The sequence below is a fragment of the Vanellus vanellus genome (assembly GCF_965231255.1).
Source record: "Vanellus vanellus genome assembly, chromosome: 1".
NCBI classification, from domain to species: domain Eukaryota; kingdom Metazoa; phylum Chordata; class Aves; order Charadriiformes; family Charadriidae; genus Vanellus; species Vanellus vanellus.
In genome coordinates this window covers 49,317,562-49,337,290 of record NC_138905.1, presented here as the reverse complement: position 1 = coordinate 49,337,290, position 19,729 = coordinate 49,317,562, and the positions used below count along the sequence as shown (strand labels likewise).

The window sequence follows — 19,729 nt, the reverse complement described above, 5'->3', positions numbered from 1 at the left end:
AGGTGGGAGAGAAAGCACAGTGAGCTGTTGTGAATCAACTAATCTAACACCTAACTGTCCTGCAAGTGCCAGGTTCTGGGGTAGGTTATATAGTTCGTGCTGAGATCCATGCATCCCACTTTCACTGTTACTAATGTCTGCGTTAGTTTGTGTCCATCTTTATTGGGGCACTGTGTCTCCCAGTGCACGTTTAGGGTCTTCCACTCAACAGTCATGCAAGATGTTGAGCCTGAAATGAACTTGGAACAATGCAGCTACTTAGGAATATGTTAAAAATATGATTTAGTCTGCTTGGAATTCCTGTGAACAAATCTGTGATTTGTGCTGCTTATGTATAACTTATTGATTTCTGAAAAAATACTTTTAATGGTTGTCAAAAATGCTTTTGGCTGGACAGTCAAGTAATTTTAAGTCAGATCACAGTCCAATCTTTGTTTCATCTAATTTAGGAAGCAGCTGTAAAAATCAGCATTGGACTTCTGGAAACTGCCGTCTTCTAAGTGTTAGGGACTTCCTTTCTTATTTTCTTTTCCCTTAGCACTTAAAGTAACAAAGATAACACAAATCATGTAAACTTGTGGTAAACTTAATTTAATTGTGTACCTTTACAATTGGTTTGTGGCAGGAGAGAGCAACATTGTGTGTTATGATTTGGTTTCCTGGTCTATCCGTAAGGCTGGATAGACTACCTTCTGCGATCTTGCCCCTGCATTCTACTACTTTACTCCTGCATTTGGCCACGGTGTGGCTGTTGTATATTGTTTCTACCTTGAATGTAATTGGAGAAGGTCCAGAAAACAGATTCCTGTTGCTAAAACACACTGGAACCAGGTGCTTTAAAGTTCTGTGGAACGCTGTCATTTCTCTTATCCCCTTAAACTTTCTTGTTTGACCTGCAAGCCTTTATAAGGGAACAGAAATTTGATAGTATATGACCCCTTGACTTGGCAGAAAAATAACTTAGTACAGGCCAGTGGGACCAAAGTTTGCTTTGTTCTATGATTATTGAGACATCTTTTTTTTAGAGTTTTTCTTTTTTGTATTTAAGTAGACTGAACCACATCTATTAGACTTGAAGTACAAGATGCTCTGGGGAAGTGCCTGTGTTGTAGTAGAGACCAGACTAAGTGATAACAGCAGGCTCATTCTGATGTGATCCATTAGTAATAACAGACTTCACTGAATAGTTATGTTTTGGGTACTGAATAGGCTTCAAGGAGTTACTGATATGATGGCTTCTTACAGGTATTACTATGGAAAACCAACTTTGATTCATGTGATTATAAAGAAGTTCTTAAACACCATATTAGAAGAACACATATTGATGATCCTCCTCATCTTCTTGATATTTACCCAAGGTCACCTCATCCTCATGATGAAAAACTTCAGTCAGTTGAGGTGAGTGCAGTAACTACTCTAATATAGGAAACCAGACCTTTTGTCAACACTATCTGTCAAACATTTATGGTTAAATGTGTTCTATGTATACTGGAAAGCTTTTTGTTATGTATAATACTTGGGAAGTGATGATAGCTTATGAATACACATTAAGGTTACTAGGCTAGCTGATGCTGTCAAATTTATCCTGGTAAATTCCGTTCATGCTTCTTGTGTAGGTCTGTACTCTACACATTATTTAAACTAAACATAAGCAATATTATGATTTATGTTGAAGTAACATGTCAAACTTGCAGAAGATATCTGAATCTTCAGTGAGCTTTAGGATACTACTCAAAATATATCATTATAAGCAGGACAAGGTGGCGTTATTACTGAAAGTCAAATTCTTGATTGTAACAAGTTGTCCCTCTTTCCAAGACCTTTATATATTGTGAGAAGATCTTGATGTCTATCGAAGTTTAGGAAGCCTTTCTAAGCTAGTAGCATGTTTTATGTCACTACTAGAGTAGTAGGTCTGTATAATCTGATTTTTCTGATAATTTAATTCTGCAGCTACTTTATTGTCAAACCTTCTACCAGCAACCCTTGGCAGTATTGGGAATTAGGAAACCAAAGTGAGATGTCAAATATTCTATCAGTATTTGGAAAATCCTGTGTTTGTCAGGTTGTCTGAAAGCTATGCTAAATAAGTAAACAGTACTATGCCTTAGACAAGACCATTGTCTCTTCCAACAATTACGCTAAAAACTCAGGGATATGTTTATGACTGCCCTTGGTAGAGCTCGATACTTTCTTCATGGTGATTACCTGTACTTTTATTTCTTCTTTGATATTCTCTAGCTATCTCTAGTGTCTAAGAGCTGTATCTGATAAAAATCCAGGAAATTTTTGGTTGCTGTTATATGCTAATAGAGTCCTGTAGAAATTCATCACTACACTTTTTTGCTCAAATAAAACAAGTGTCATGACAGCAGTATTTGCATTTTTTCTCAGACTTTTAAACCACTGAGGTCTGTGGGTATTGAGGAGCCTGTGTGTCTGTATGCAATAAGAGTAGTATGAAGACTGAAAGTATTTTGGTGGATGTAAGAAACCCTGATATAATCCACCATTAAGTATTTTCATGTGTCTCGTTTTCTTGTCCGGTTGGATGTGAAGGTGATGCAAAATACTTAGCATTTTGGTCAGAACAGGAGCAGGGCATCTGCATGTATGACAAGCTTCATAAACTTCTCTGTTAGACTGCCATATTCATTGTAAGGTAAATGAAGGAAACTAAGTTTCCCGGTAGCAGCCTTCAGTATAGGTGGTCAGTGCTGGAACAAGCTTAGTCACAGCATTTGCCAGCAGATTTAAACCACTCTGGCTGCATCAACAGTTCGCTTCAAGACCCGTTCAAATTGTACCCAGTTGTGGTAGATGTGGTAAACACACAGTATCTTATAGCTGGAGGTTCAGCTGCTTTCTTTTCAGGCCAACTTTTCCAGACCTCTGCTGCTCAGCTGCTTGGCAAAGGTATGAGTATTCTCTAAAGCAATTTTCCAGATTTTTTTTTTTTTTTTTGTGTGTGTCCCTGGTTGTTGAGAAACTCTGAAAAAGTGTTAATGAATTCAGACTAAAGTTAAACTAAAGCTAGGAAGCACCTCGTTACCAATACTGAAAGAGCATATAAAGGAAATTTTGATAGTTGAATGTCAAGATATTATTTATCAGTTAACTTTGATATCTCTTAACCTAATGTCTGCATTTTCTCACAGCTGTAACATTTGTAGCAGCTTACAGGGTTCTGGCTTAGCTGCTCTGTAGTAGTGAAACGGCTCTGTCATTTGCATTAACAAAGTTTTGGACTCTTGTGGTATATTTTCTAGCCTGATTTCAGGATTTTAAGAATCAGGTTGCTGTGTTTAGTTTTCTATTAATATCACATTATCTGTAGAGTATCTTGCTCTCAAATAAACATGAAGTATATTATATTATTTGAGACAGAACAGTGTCTATAGTTTCAAGAAAACTGACTTTACTGTAATGTACTATGTTTTTATATTTGGAAACTTAATAATAATAATTATTAGTATCTCTTTTGCAGCTTATTTTCAGAATTAATGTAATAATGTAATAGATTAGACAGTGTTAAAGTCAAGTTATCAAGTTCTGTTGCTGCATATGTTTTTGTTTTTTTTTTTTTTTTCCTTTTTTACCACCCCTCCTGTCTGTCTCAACAACTATAGAGTTTTTTGTTGTGGTGAGGAAGAATAGACCTCACCATCTGGACAGAGGCATAATCTATCCAGGCAAAACTAGTGTCAGGTTGCTACCAGCAGTAATATGCTTTAGTGGCACTAACTGCGCTTGAAATTTTTCAGTGCTCCATCTTTTTAAATATTTCCTCCTGGAAAAAAGCAGCATTTCTAGCTCCACTGTGCTATGCTGTACTCTGGAGAAGAAAACAAGAAGCAAAATACTTTTGTTCCTCTCTTCACAAACATACTTTTTTTTTTTTTTTTTTTTTTTTTTTTTACCATCCCAACTTCTTTCTAAGCAACAGGCAATAGAGAGAATTTTAGCACTAAACAGTTCCACTGCAACACCACCCTTATCTTTCTATGGCTCATCATGTTTCTACTATACCCGGGAAAGGAAGAAGAAAGGAATCACAAACATGTCAGTTAGAGGGAGGTTTTGGAGATCATCTAGTCTTGTTGCCAATGGTACATCAAGTCAGCCGTGGCCATGTCTAGTTAGGCAACCTTGAAGAGGGATGGAGATTCCCCAATCTCTCTGGATGATCTGTTCCACTACAGTGCAGCAATTCTAATGACACATTTTTCATGTCATTTCATTTCATCTGCACCTCAGATAAAATGCAGAACTACTTACTTTCTGTTTATTTTCTTTGTCATGAGGAACCAGGGGAAGATGATTGATCTTAAACTGAAGTAACAGTATTTTAAGAGACTTGGTAACGTATGCAAGAGTTACAGGCAGGCAGAGCAGGCAGTTCAACTATGAGATATTTAAAAGTATAAATGACCTTTTAAGGTTTGCTACAAGCCACTACAATGTCATCTAGACACTTGAGGTGTTATAATACATTGCTCTGAGTTATGCTGAGCTGATTAAGTCTAGTCCCCTCTGGATTGCCTTAGGATAAAATTCGAAGTGGTAGAGCACAAAATGTTCAACAGATGTACAGGTAGAACTCAAGAGGGAAGTAATTCCATCCATGCTTTTTTAATTCCTAATGTTTTATGCCTCTCCAGGTTTCTTACTGCTTTTGGATATTTGTTGCTTCTCTTATCCCTGCTTGCCTCAATGCGGCAAAGTCTCTGTTATTCTAGAACTTGATTCTGGGAAAATAGTATACACAAAATGGAGCTAGCTTTGCTCAGAATTTATTCAGCTGGGCTCAGAGACAGTTGTAGTGTTTTCACCAGCTGGGAATGCTGTTTTGAACAAAACAGTTTGCATGAGGACATTAAGAACTGCAGGTATCACCTGGTGTTTTGCCTTCAGGATGGTGACTGAAATGTGGATCTTGAGTGTACTTTCACCTTTTCTCAGAACTTTTCCTTATTGACTCTTCAAAGCTATGCACAGAGCCAGTAATATTTAAGATACCTTCTCTAGTTTTTCTCTCTCCCTGCCTACTTTTTGAAGCATAATTAAGTTTTACAATAAATTCCTTACTTGTATCTCTTCCTCTGCAGACCAGCAGTGTTTAACACAGTGTTAAATTTCATGTTCTTGACTTATAAATCTTTACAACTGTTCTCCAACTGCACTGATCAATGTGATTCTTGAATATTCAAGTAAATAGAGATTTAAAGCTTATAGTCATTACAATTATTCAGACAATTTGGAAATCTAAGTAAATTATTTGTTCTCTGAAGGTGCCTCCTTTTTTCCATTGATCATAGAGGTAATCTTGGGTGACCAGCTCAAATACAGATGTTTAGCAGTATGTCTAAATTTAGCTGAGAGAAATCACATTGTTTCTCTTTGAAATAAGGAGCTTTCGGAGATATTTGAAAATAGTATGTTTAATGAGTAATACAAGTTTTATTAAAATATACTAAAAGGAATGCATTTCACTTGGTGACAGTTGTATATCTGAATTTCCTATGTTTGTACATAATTCATCTTTCATATACTAGAGACCTCTTTAAAGTGCATGGAAGATAGAAATAATAGTTTCCTTTAAAAACACAGCACTAAGGTTTGAACATATTATGATGTGTAGAGTTTGTATCTTGAGCATGAAAAGCTACTGTTGATTTAGTTTCATCTTACAAATTTCAGTGTAATTTCAGTTGTAAGCATTTTCTTAGATGAAGGAAATCCAAATATACGCTAGGTGGCAGTAGAAATAAGACCATGCAGCATACGTGCCATGAGGGCTCCAGTCTAGCACAGACCAGTGTTTAATTGAATTAAAAGCTAAATTTCTCTTGGTATATTGGGAGAGACTATTTCACAGCTGGCTACGTTACTTTCCTAGGAAATACTTTGTGTGAGTCATTTAAAACTCCCTCTTTTAATTGTATTAATTTTTTTTTTTGAGATAACAAATATCTTATGAAGTGCACTATGAAAATAAAGTGAAGGGTGGGCTTTGTTTGAGATTGGATATACTTTATTAAAATCAACAGAGGGATATCTGAAGGGGCATAATCATTTACTTAAAGCGTATGGCTGAGAATCACATACTTAGTTGGGACTACTGCTTTTGTTCCTCCTCTAGTTCTCTGTCCTAAGCAGGGATCCTAATTCCCACCTCTCACTGTCTTTGAATAATATATTTTGGTTTCACTCTGCTTCAGTTTTTAGAAATCTGTAATTCCTTACGTGAAAGGTTCTGTAGAAACCTTCTTTCAAATATATTTTCTTGTGCTATGGATGAAAATGCAATAATTGTATCATCGTATTGGAAAAAGGTAATGAAAATACTTATATTTCAGTTTACCAGGTAATGAAAGAAAGCTTTAGAAGAGTGTTTTTGAAAACCTTTAATACATGACAGTTTTCACTACCCTGCTTTTCAGCACTCTGGTTTTCTTTCTTGTGTTTTAAAGTTAAGTTTTTCCAAATATGTTTGTTGAGATTATTTTCAGCTAACTACTTCAGTTTGTCAGTAAATGGCAAACCATTTGAAACTTCTACACTTAGCTTCATTCCATTACCTAATTAATTTTTAGTGCAATATTAAACATGAATATTTGTAAGAAAGGTTTAGCTACAGCCTTCATGTTTTTGTGGTTTTTTTTTTTACTTTGCTATTTCTGACTTGTTGCTTAACAACTTTATATATATAGATATGTCTTTTAATATGGGCTGTGATTAGTTCCTGCAGCCCTAGTCGGTGTTTGCAATGTCCCTCATCCTCCCCTTATCTCTGATAAGGCAGTAAACAGAAATACATGCAGAAGAGACTTTCATTCCAGCTCCTGGATGTGACACTTCCACATAAGGAGCACGTATTCTTGACTTAATCGTACCATGTATTTATTTAGTGACTCCACATCAAGAAAAGCGTTTAGCTTATTCTAAAGATCTCTGTATATAACAAGGAAGTATTATCTCAAAGACGTTTCAAGAGCTATTAATAATACTACTACAGTAGCTCCTCTACATAAGAGTATTGATAGATGATAGGCACCTGCTGTCTCTCCTGCAGGTCCCAGTCCTGCAGGTGCACTGCCCTCTGTTCTTTTCAGTGCCCAAATGATGCCTGACAGAAAAAGCTGCCCATAGTTTGATTGCAACTCAGGTAAAGTGTTAATTATATTTATTACAAGACTGACTGAAGGTCAGAAGCAAATGGCCATGGTTATGCTGGGCACTAAATAAATGCAAGCTCTCTAGGACAGTTGTCCGTTTAATCTAAATAGACAGGGTATGTATAGAGGGGAAAAAAGTAAAGTTTGCAGTTCCCCTCTTCCTCACCTTAACTCCGATAAAATGGTAATCAATACTATATGTAGAGTACACTTTGATTAATCATGTTTCTGTAGAGTAGAAACTCTAGGAGAAGTCCAGTTAAAATGGTAGAACTTTCAGATACATGGAAGGTTATTACTTAGACCATGGTACCTGGCTTTGCTTCTCCTTTTTGTCTTTTTTTTCCTCCAAGTCCATTTGACAAAATTAGAAGAAATCAAGACTTGATCCTAATTTCTACAAATTGAGGGGAAAATTTAAGTTATCAGCTCTGGCCCTGTAGCAGGATGGGTTTTCCTGATTGTCTCTGGGTAGTTCATTCTCAATTGATGCAACTGTAATCTGAATTAAAAGACAGAATACCTACAAAAAAGAGCTCATGGATGAAGAGTGGCTTGTTGAAACAATCTAAGAAAGAGATAAGCACTGCTACTCAGAAGGGTGAACTAGCTTAAAAACAGAATTAAGATCTCCCCTTAAGGACAGCTTGTCATCTGTGATTTGTAAGTGCTGCAAAGTGTGAGAATCACTTTCAGCTTGAATAGTCAGGTAACATCTGTATCTAAATATCTTTTTACCTTCTATCTTGCTAGTAAATTCTGTTCATCATCTTTCTCCCCACCCCCCATCCACCCACATTTGCCGAGGAAGATCTTACTTCTATCACTTCTATCACTACTTCTAAATTTCTGCATGTAAGTTATGGAAATCCAAATGAACTGAATGAAAAGGCTTCAGGCAGTACAAGATGCTATTGCCTGCCTTTTCTGGCTACTAATTCTAGTTTTAAGATCTCATTCTAGCTACTTAACAGATGGATCTCTCACCTAAAAGTCTATATGCCAAAGTATGGATCTTAGCATCAGGGATTTTTGCGTGTGGAAATAGCACTGAAGCTGTTACTGAGTGAGCGGCTCTGGCTGAGACAGAGTTTTGACTGTCTTCAGGTGAAATGGCAAGTTCTTTCTCCTTGAAAAGGCAAAATAAAATGACCCTTGTATCTAGTAAAATTTTAGCAATTAAAATATAACCCTGTCACTAGGCAAGTGTGAGTTTTGGGGTTTTTCTTTATTTTTTTCCACTTTCAACTGAGATAGTTGGAATTAATGCAGTCTCTGATAAGGCCACTGTTGGATTACTGATAAAAGGTTGAAAAGAGGAAAGTTCATCTCTCTTTAGTACACCGATCTTCTTGGTGATTTGAAAGTCATCTAGTCTTTCTGTGAATTTTGTCAGTTCGTAAAATAATAAGAATTAGTACTTCCATACATCACACTGAGAGGACAAATCTATTAGGCTGTGATACACCTAGATAATACAATAGTACGGAAAAGGCGCACACAAATTTTTATAGGGAGACTATTCTGATCTTTAGGTGAAACCATAAGAGAGATAAAAGCAGCAGCCTTTTCAAACTTTGTATTCCTCTTATATTTTGTTAATGCTTCACTTTCAAAAAAGGACATTAGCAATATTTTGCTAAAGTTATAGATTAACTCCTGTAACCACAGTGAGTAGTCCAACTGTGATATTAAGATGTCAAAATTTCAGATGATGCGTTGACATGTCTGATCAATCAGCTTCTGAAATTATCCCAGTATAAAGCAGTTTTTCCTTGAGCATCATTGCTAGCAGGCAGTTCTGAAGTCCAGAGTTATCCAGGGCAGTACCCCACTTCTGCTGGGGACAGTCCTCCTCATGGAAGGAGGAATAGGAAAGATGGCCTGCAACTACATAAACAAGTGATTGATGCTGAAAAGTAAAACTCAAAGGTGACTTTCAGGAGCCCTTATAGTTGTTGTGCAGATGCAAAAAAAAATTCAAAAGCACCTGCAAGTGACAGTTACAGAGTAGGAAGTATTCAAACAACTTCCCTACTGTTCAGTATTTCAGCAGCATCATTGACCACTCTGTTAATTGCATGGCTTCAGCCTTGGACAGGTTTTGAGTTAGCTGTTCGAGTTCGTAAATCCATTTCAAACTAGTACTTGTAACTCCATTTTTATTGTTTTGTCATACAACTGAACTTTTTAATACTTGCACCTCTTGTGGTAGGAATTCTCAGTTAGTTTTGGGTGATGGATGGTTATGAAGTATAAATTACATTTCTGTAATAAATGCATATCTGGATTCTCTTTTTGTATTATATGATTGTATTTTACACGTCTGGAGGGTAACATCCTATCTGTATTTTTACAAATTTTAAAGCCTGTTTGCAGTCCTTGGTGAATAGCGGTGCCTTAATGTAGCAAGTGGTCCTTTTTATTTCAGTCTTATTTCCCTTTCTCTGCTGGTGCTGAAATAATAATATTATAATTTGTTTTCAACAGGTCAACCCTAGCTTTGATGTGACTAATACACAAACACTTGACCCACCTGTCATAGAGATTAGTTCCTCTTCATCTTTCAGTACTCGGGTAAGTTGCCTTCTGGCAGGAAAAAGGAGGAGGGGAGATAGAGTATAGCTTAAACTAACATGTTGTCAGAAATGCACTCTTTCTGTCTGTATGTATGAAATATACTTTTTTAACAATTGTCGATGGCTCAGAGTTCAATATCCTAACTACTCAAGTTAAGCTTTCTATCACAGTTCCCAAGGCTAACCAGAAGATGGTGTAATAGCAAAGCTTTCGCGTTACACTAGTAATTGTACCCATATACTAAGCACAACTTCTAATTATAAGCCCATGATAATTATATCTAAATAGTACTGTTAAAATTTGTGGCTTATTCTCAAACACTTTTTGCAATTCTGTCTTTATCTGCAAATAATGGGAAACCTAAAGAATGGTTGCCTCATTGATAAAATTCCAAAAGTGATGTTTTAATTTTTCTCCTTTTAAGGCATCTAGTAGTTCTCTAGGAAGGGGGGAAAAAAAAAAGTAACACATTTTAAGATAGAATCATAGGATTAGATACTTCTAGTGTTAGCTTTTCATATGACATTGGTATGGCATGTGGGAGGAAAGGAAGGCAATGTTTTAACGGTAGTTTCGTAGGAGGAGAAATATGCTCTCCTAGTATGAAATCTAAAAGACATGCTGTTCTAGAATTAGGTTAAAATGAGAATTTCTCTTTTAGCACTGAATCTGTTCCTGTGAAGGCATAAATTGTATCTTGAGCGATTTTAGTTACCATAACAAGTGTTTGTGTGGCTGAAGGGTTAATACGTGTGAATAGGCAGCAGGTGTGGTTTCTGCTGTTCTATTTTTGTCATGAATGCTTTATGAAAAGGTATGTCATGAAGGTACTTTATACAAATTCTTTAAGAGCATTTATTGAACATCATGATACAGAGGTTGATGTCTAAGAGAAATCTTTTCAAAGCAAATAATCATATAATAACTTTTATTTGAGAGATGATAATGTCATATATTTTAAGGTTTAGCAGTCGTGTTTTCACAATGGAAGTATGGCTCTTTAAGATAAATTATGTCAAAAGTAATTTGCAGATTTATAGAAATCTCTTTAGTAGGCTTGACAGATAGTGGATTGTGGTGGATATAATTTATTGTCTGCCTAGCACTTTAAAATACTCTCTGTTCATTACTTCCTGATCTTAATACTGATCACAGAATTCAAATGTATAGTTACACTGTAATTCTTTGTTATATAGCTATAAATCTGCCAGTCATTTCATCTCCTTTGTTAATTCTTTTGATACGAGAGCAGTTTATAAAACTTTATTCCCAGAACTCACAGTAGAAATAAGTGGACCCACTAGAGACAGCATCCTTTTGATTGCTGGCTGGCTGGCTGGCTTTACAGTCATCTTCATTACAAAAACATTGCTTCAAAATTCATGCCTTCTGACTGTGTCAGTAATAGCTGTGCTTATTTTCCATTATCTTGATCTCCTGTTCACCATTGACTCTACCTTTCTGCATCTCAACAGTCCCCATCTGCATCTTTTTTCCCGTCTAGCAACATTTCTATATCCTTGTTACTCAGGCTACAGCCTTAAGGACAACTGGTCTGTTCAACATACTACTGTTGACATAAATCCAGAAGCCATTTGCATGTTTTCTCTGCTACTAGCATCCTTCCTTCCCCATAGTAAGTAACACTTTCCCCAACTTCTTCAACTTATCTGATCTTCCCTACTTTCTGATGTCAACTCATCTTTTAGTGTCATCATCCTGTCCAGTGTCTGCTGCATTACCAGCTTCTGTTGCTTGTGGAATTATCACCCATTTCTTAATCAGGCCAGCCATCCAGTGTCTTTGTGTCTTGTTTCCAAAGGGTTCTGGATCTCAGTAACTTGGGCCTTTCCATCTGAAGCTGACTTAATTTCCCTAATGTGTAGAGACCCTGTCTGCAGAGGCTTCATGTATTCATAAAAAAAAAATATCAAAGGGAGAATGGATTTCTTCCCGTCCCACCTTCACTGCCAGATTTCCTCTTGATATTGTTTGTCACTTGAATGATACTGTGTTTGTGCATTATTTGTGTATGCATGTATGTATTTATTTCTTAATCTTCCCCTAACTTGAGGTTACACAATCTCTAGTCTAATTTGTCCTCCTTCCCCGTCCTTCCCCCTGATTCCAACCCCCCTAGGTTACCCTTTTTCAACTAGTTATCAAAGACAGTGTCACTGTACACTGTTTTTTTTGTTTTTTTTTTTTTTTTTCCTGCAAACTTGTGAAGACCCATCTTAAAGCTGCTTATGGCTTTTTGGTCCTACTTCTACTGGAAGAATGCTGTTCTAATGACTAAAAATCTTTGATCAGGTTGCTAGGTTAATTTACAAATGTCCTGTCTATACCTACTTACTCTTTTGGAAGTGTTTTGCTCTAGCTTAAGCAGTTCAACCCTTCTGATATGTGTAGAGAGAAAAATGCACTAAGCACTTAAATATCTTTTAAGGGTTTATGTTCAATGTCGTTACCTATGACACATGTAACAGCAGGGCATGAAGGGTTATTTACAAAACACCTTGGCAAGTCTCTGAACCACTGGAAGTAGCCAATCAACGTCATTACTTTAATTTTTCTAGTGAAGAAGAGAGGTACAGCCTTTCTCTGCTTCTCTGGGACAAGTAACAACAGTGAAGTTTTTGTAGGATCTGTGATGAGTTCCCTAAAGCTCCCTGAAATATCTTCAGGGAGATTGGAAGTCTATACAAAACCTTGTGGTGTTTTGTTGAATGGCTATCAGAATTCCCATAGATCTTGAGCTACTCCAGGAAATAAGAGAAAGTGTTCTCTCTATTGAGAACCTCTTCTTCAGAGGCAGTAAGATCTCCCTGTATCCTTCTGTTTTAGGGCTTAACAAACCTGGTTCTGTACCTTTTCTTGTGTATCATGTGTTTCAGCCCCCTCACTGTCTTGTTCGCCCTCTGCTGGACTTGCTCCAGGATGTCATTCTGTCTTGTGCGTCCTGTTTTGGGCTTCTCAATACAACTCCAGATAATTAAGGTGCAGCTAAATATCACTTTCATCTATTCTTGACAACAGTCTGCCTAGAGAAGACTTGAAAAACAAATATTTAAAAATTTAACACTCTTGATTCTTTATTGTGAATTTAAAATACATGTTTAGATATTTTCTTAGCAATTCATGTATATTTTGAGCTTTATCTGTATGAGGAAATACTGGTATTATCTCTTCCTCCCACTCCTCTTCCTTTCAAGGAATTTTAATTTGTTGCTTCATCAAAGCCAACAATCCGTAACAGCTTCCACACTTAACATGCCTACTTATGTAGATTTTTTTAAATTTACTTGTATTTTCTTCCAAGATATGCAAGTATGAATGTTCTTATGGGAATTTTGCTAGAAAACACTTAAATTATTAAACTTCCTGGACTCTAAACAACTTAAAACTGTAAGGCCCGTTCTTTTTGAACATGGTGAAAAACCTGTTTTCATCTCAGATTCACAGTGATGCAAATTCCTTGTTAACTTAGTGAAGGGAATGTGGTCATTGTGTTGGTGGAAAAACTTTAGTGTAGTCTTCAGTATGGAGCTGCTTTCTTTTGGACTATAATTACAAAAAAATTAAGAATTTCTGTCTGTGTATTATTATTGCTAGGGAAAATAGCTTCGAATTTGATTCATTTATTCATTTCTCCTATGTGTTACTGAAACCAATATAAAAACTACCTATATAAGCTTAACTAACTGGTATTTGCATAATGCCCTGACTTTTCCGATGGTAAGAGCCTGCATATGTTGCAGTTATTAAAAATGAGGTGTGTTCTTGCCTTTTACACTCTGAAAATGTTCACTGAATTGGGGTCAAGGTTTGGGGGTTGGGGGTGGTGTTTCTCTCTGCTTTCCACCTCATTGAAGATTCAGAAAGCATTACTGCCTCTCTCCTACCCCTTTTTCTCCATGTGCCAAGCAGCTTAATATTGCCTTTTTCTGAACTATTGAAATGGAAAAATTGGACGTTTTGTTTCCCTTTGGGACTGCTTCCTCCAGTTCCATCCTCTGATTTTACTTTTAGTTTTGAGGGAGGTTGGTTGTGGTGGTTTGGGGTGGGTTTTTTGTGTGTGGTTTTTTGTTTGTTTTTTTTTTTCTTTCCCTGAGTCTGTAAGGCACTACATTGGTAACCTCCGGTCCCTGATAAGCTGTTGGGAACAGGGAAAGTTGATGATGTCTTGGTAGTTTTTACTGACAGCAGCAGGAAGTCACTGTAGAGGCTCTCCAATGTTCCATCCCCTGACCTTGCTCATGTAAACAGGATTTGGAGGAAGCAAAGCAATGTACTGTAATCTGGAAGTCAGAATGTCTGTGCAGGTTGGGAGATGTTTGCTGTTCTTTCTCTTCCAGTGCTAGTTAACACTAAAAACAAGACAAGTTTATTGTTCATTTACAGTACAATTTCTACAAAGTTAAGCCTGGATTAATTATTGGAAGGGGGAAGATAAGGACTGTTCCTGTTTGTAGCAAAAGGAACATACTATGTTTCAAAATAGAAAGTGACCAAATAAATTCCCTCCCCTCCCCCCCAACTTGTAATATACGTGAAGGCAAATAAGAGCATGTGCAGCTTTTATTCCTCAAGGTAAGACATTGTTAGTTTGGCTGTACTGCATTTGTAGTAGGTGTCTTGATGCAAAAGTAGAAGTATCTGTACTGTCACTGCTTCCCCAGTACGTATTTCAGGGTTTAGGTATTTTTGACACATTTTTTTTCTGCCTTTATTTTGAGTACAACAAAAAAAAAAAAAAAAAAACACAACACCAAAACCGACCTAAAAAACACCTCATATATTTCACAGACACATCAATTATGAATGCAAAATTTGCATTTATTCTTCTATGTCTATATACTTGAAGGCTTACACAACTATTCTTCCTCGTGGGAACTTATTTTGAAAAGACCTTGGAGTAATGTCTCCTCCTTGGATGGCTTAACACAACTCCAGAGTCCTGTAGAAGATGAAAAAAGAAATTTTATCTTAAAAGCTAAAAACACTGCATCTTTTCCTTACCATACAACTTCAGATTTATTCTGATATACATCCTTTGTTGGCTCCAGCCTTATGTGAAAATAAACACCAGCTATCTTCAGTGAGGTTAAGGGGTGGGGAAAAGGAAGAAAGGAAAGAATAGGAATCTTATACATAGATCATCTCTGGGGCCCAAGTCCAATTCAGAAGAGAACAGCCAGTAGAGCGCAACTCGTATGGCACTTCACTGGGCACAGCATTTGCCCTTACTGCTTGTTATAGTTTCTCTGAAGACACAACAGCATTCTGTAGTTCATGAATATCAAGTTTTCTTGGGACCTTGGACATTTAGCCTTTCACTTAAACTCTGGTCATTTCATGATACTCATGATACTCATACATTTATTTTTTCTACCAAAGGAAAGTTCTAGCACTATCCCTTTGAAAGGAAGACTGGAATCATTGTCCTCTTAAAAAGGGAAGGGGGGAGAGAAAAATGTCCTGCTTGTGTTCCTTGTCCAACACTCAGTTGCCAATTAGACTGAGCTCTGCATTGAGGAGTGACCCCACCAGCAGAAGAGCTTCAAGGAAAAATTGGTGGTTCCCAGCTTCTCCCATCACCTTACCTTCCTTATTCCCAGACAGAGGAATAAGAAAGGCCACTGTCTGAATAGCTATGGATTTTTTTCATATACTGCCATTCTTCTGTTTACCAGGAAATGCGTATTTGAACAAACTGTCAACTCCATGACTTGAATTCCAAATCACAAACACAGAATGAAATTAGGGAATAATGTGAAGAAATCCTGTTTCTCCAAAGTTTTGAGGACAGACCTTTGCACTTTTTGCAAGTTATGCAGGTACAGTGTGTGGGTCTGAAGGAAGAGAATACGCTGCCTTCTCCTCACAGATTTGCAGCTAAACATGTTCAGCTGCTCTCAGGCAAGGGAAGTCTCCCATCCCTCCTAGAGGCTACACCTAAATCCATCTGGAACAACCATGAGGCAGTAGAGACAGCCTTTCTCTTGCTCAACTAAGGGCCTTCCTAAGAAGGTATGGTGTATATGAACAAAATGGGTCACCTTCCATCACAAGCGCCAAAAGGGAGAAGTGGTTGGCAGATTGAATAGTGAATTTCTAAACTTGCATTCTAAGCCTCTGTGGACACGCAGGCGTGTTTAAACAAATTTGTGTACTTAATCTTAAAAGCAATATGCTTTGATACCACTAACATCAAATAACACTTAAAGATCAGATGCATGAAGGTGAACTCAATATTTGTAGTAAAAGAAGAATATGATCTAAATGGCCCTTCCATTTGCAGTAATGCTATTCTAACACAGCGTGTAACTGCTGGTTTACGAGGAGAGAACAGGAAATGTGTTGTGCCGCTACATAATTAGGTAATAATACGTGTCTTGATGTTCCTTAATAGGCTTCATTATATTCTTTGAGTGAGCTGGAGCTTGAGAGAAAGTCAAGTTTTCATTGGAGACCGAATTCTGAATTTGGGTACAAGAGAGTGCAAGAATATAATATTTCCTATGCTATTTTTAGCCTGCTTTCCTGAGGAAATGTACCTTATGAGATTGTACTGTTTATTTGTCTGTCTCTGTCCTATCTCCATAATAATTTTTGAATCAAATAGTTGGTGGTTTGTTGTTTTTTGTTTGGTGTTTTTTTTTGTGTGTGGTTTTTTTTTTTTTTTTTTAACCAAGTTTGGAAATAAGCAGTTAGTACAATAATGAAACATTAGTGCTGCATCTAAGAAAAAAAAAAAAAAAGCCAGTGGGATGTGACACAGAATTTACTGATACTGGACTAGGCACGGACCAGCTACTGGTGACCTGCCCTGCAAGTGTCACAGCACGTACGGCGGAGGGAGCTTGAGTTACTGTAGAATAGGAAGCTCAGGACAGGGACCTAACAGGAAAAAAAAAATCTACACCACCCTACCCCCTGCCATATAAAAGACTAAGCTTCAATATTTAGTTTCATCACAAGGCAGTTTGTTAAATTATGTTGACTTTGCCCATAGTGACTTTATTAAGAGAAGCTGTTGCTGGGCTATTGGCACTGTTTTGTAAGATCCTTGGCTTGCTGTAGATGACTCTTAGAACTGGCAATATTTTACTTTGTATAGGGTCTTACTCATGGCAACAGTGCAGTGCTTCAGGAATGCTTTTCAGGTCGATCTGCGTCTGTATATTGTTCCTTTAGCAAATCAGCACGTTTCTGGGAACTAGAGGGATGGAAGTTCCAGGTATTATTTCTGTTTCAACTTCCTGAGATACTGTATGTGGACGCTCTGACCTTGTCTGCCCAAGCAGTGTTTTCCCCCACTCCGGCTGGGAATCGAAGCTGTATTCACAGTTCTCACAGCTGATTCTGCGGCATGCAGAAAATGCCCGACAGCTATCAGCCCACACGTCCAATAACAACTGGTTCCTTCCTCTTCCTGGGGAAGAGTAACATCCTCTGAGACGAAGCATCCCCTGAGGAATGCAGGAACAGCAGCAAGCCTTTCACACAGGAAATTACTACTGTAGCACTTGGAGAAAAGTGTTTCTGTCACTTGGATTGTCAGTCTGTAATGAGCTTCCTGCTGACCTAGATGATGATTTACTACTGATCTAAATGCCATTTGTGAGTCATTTAGCTTAATGGACGTTAATGAAGTTAGCATTCAGTAGCTCTGTTACTCTGTAAACACCTGTTTTAATTTTTTTTTTCATGCAGTAGCACAAGTTAAATTTTGAACTTCTTGAACGGGACTTTAATAATTCCGAGACTGCACATTTTGTGGGACTGAGAAACAAAGGAATGTTTAGAGATTAGTTCATAGTGTGTGACTCTTAGAGAAGGTTGCAAGGTTTTATTTTTGTTTATCTTAAGTTGGATAATAAAGCTGAGCTACGGGTCAAGCATTTCAGAAAGCAAGATGCTAAAGCTAAAATACTACCCTTGAATTACCCTTTGTTCTTACATACTACCGGAGTCTAAGGTTAGTGCAGCATGCTTGCAACTGTGCAGTAGAACCTTGAATATAAAATGAAATATACAGATATAGATAACCATTATGGTATTCAAAATGGTTAATGCAAGTCTGTTACAAAAGCAAACATTTTAATACTGTTTAAATCTTTTCCTACATTTCCTAAATTACAGTGCTTGAACAAGTGCTAGCAAATTCTATTTATCACTTAGATTACAGTGATATTGAAACGCAGAGGGTGCTTTCTGCCTAAAAGCTTGTTTGAGTGTTCTCCAAATATATCAATTGCTCTAATGCAACACATCTGTCCTTGCAATCCTTGCTGCATTACTATCTAGTTTGCTATATGAGGTGTAGTTACTTGCTTTGTGTGAGATAATGGAAACACTGAGTCAGATGTAAAAATTTCATAGGTAGCTTAAAACAAGACTGAGACTTCTCAAATAAAATTCAGCACCAAGGGCAAAAATGTTCCTTCGTCAGATAGATGTTTGATATAGAAAAAATTCTGAAAGTATCTTGGCTTGTATCTTCCACCAGGATAGTTTTGAGGTCAGAAATTAGGTAGCACAATGCTAAAGAATGATTTCACAGTCATTTTGACTTAGCGACTGTTTTTGTCTGGTTAATTCCATCTAAGTCAATTCTGTGATCTGCTCAGCTATCCAAACACTAATACTGGCACGAAGGAAATAATGAGGGAAAAATTATTTGGAGATTAAGCGGGAGATTAGTGCTGTAACCTACCTGAAGTTGACCGATGTCTATGAAGCCGTGTATCCAATGTGAATGTGCTATAACATATACAGGTGTTACATGTAGGACACATCCGAACATGATTTTTCTTAAGGTGCAATGGAAACGTACGAGCAAAGGAGGTGGTAGTAATGGATTCCTTTTGTTCAAGCTGTAGGTGTGTTGGATTCATTGATTTTTATTTTTTTTTTTCAGCCTAAGAGGATTCAGCTTGCTTTCTTCTGCCTGCATGGCTGTAGCTTAAACAGCAGGTCACTGAGACAGAGGCTGAATGGAGGCACTGCCATCCTTCGTGCTTGAATTTGAAGCACTGCAAAGTAAAAGCTGAAAGTGTATGGCATTAGAGGAAAACAAGTAAGAAGCAGTCCATGGTTAGTGATTAGGGTGTTCATCTGGAAGAGAAACACTGGATTCTATTGCCCTTATGCATTTTGTAATAAATGGTGGGGGGTGGGGAGTAGGAGCTGTGTGACTGCCACCATAAATGGGGATACATGGCATCACTGTTCTGAAGAGCTGTACTTTTTTTTTTTTTTTTTTTTTTTTAATTTCCTCACGGTATGGTACTCTGGTTGTAGCAGCTTGGGTTGGTGTGAGGGAGAGAGGGAGGGATAGATAAATGCTGTCCTCTGGCATGATCTTGGAGACTGTACTTCCTGAATACCAAGATATCAGTTCCGCTCTGCACATCAGATACCTGAAGCACAGGTATTGTGATGCAACTCTGATTTGACTATTGCAGTATTCTTATTGTAGAGGAAGACCCCTTTCTTGACACAGATTTAAGAGAATTAATTACTTTAACCTACTCTTACATAAACTAGTATCAAATGTTCCTCACTGAAAAGATTACTCTTCCAAGCCGTGATTCATTCTTATAGGTGTTTCCTCATTCCTTACACATCTCTTAGGACAGGAATTCTGTGTCCATACTTCTGATTTTTGCCAGTGTAGTGTAACAGTACCATACTACTTCTTGCTCAATACTTTCATCTAGTTATAACTACATGTAAGAAGTTACTGTAATTCTTCACTCAATAACCTTATCACATCAGAATTTTATCATTTCACTTAGTTATACATTATGTCATTGGAATTCTTTTCAACACCTCTGCTTTCTAGACTGTCTTTGTCTCTGAGATCTTTCATGTGTATATAAAGTTGCATTTGGACAGCTGAATGAAGTCATATTGCCAAGTAACCCTGACTATTTTAGTAGTTTCCAGTATGCCTTTTTGTG

The 19,729-nt window shown here is 37.2% G+C and overlaps 1 protein-coding gene across 1 annotated transcript in view; it reads left to right on the top strand.

Moving 5' to 3' along the window:
• Positions 1-19,729, top strand: part of POC1B (POC1 centriolar protein B) — a gene marked incomplete at its 5' end in the record, with an annotated part of 47,893 nt that overhangs the window by 9,172 nt on the left and 18,992 nt on the right. The window contains 2 exons of the mRNA XM_082490169.1: positions 1,246-1,398; positions 9,669-9,755. Coding sequence (XP_082346295.1) covers positions 1,246-1,398; positions 9,669-9,755 — 240 coding nt within the window. The remainder of the gene's footprint in view (positions 1-1,245; positions 1,399-9,668; positions 9,756-19,729) is intronic.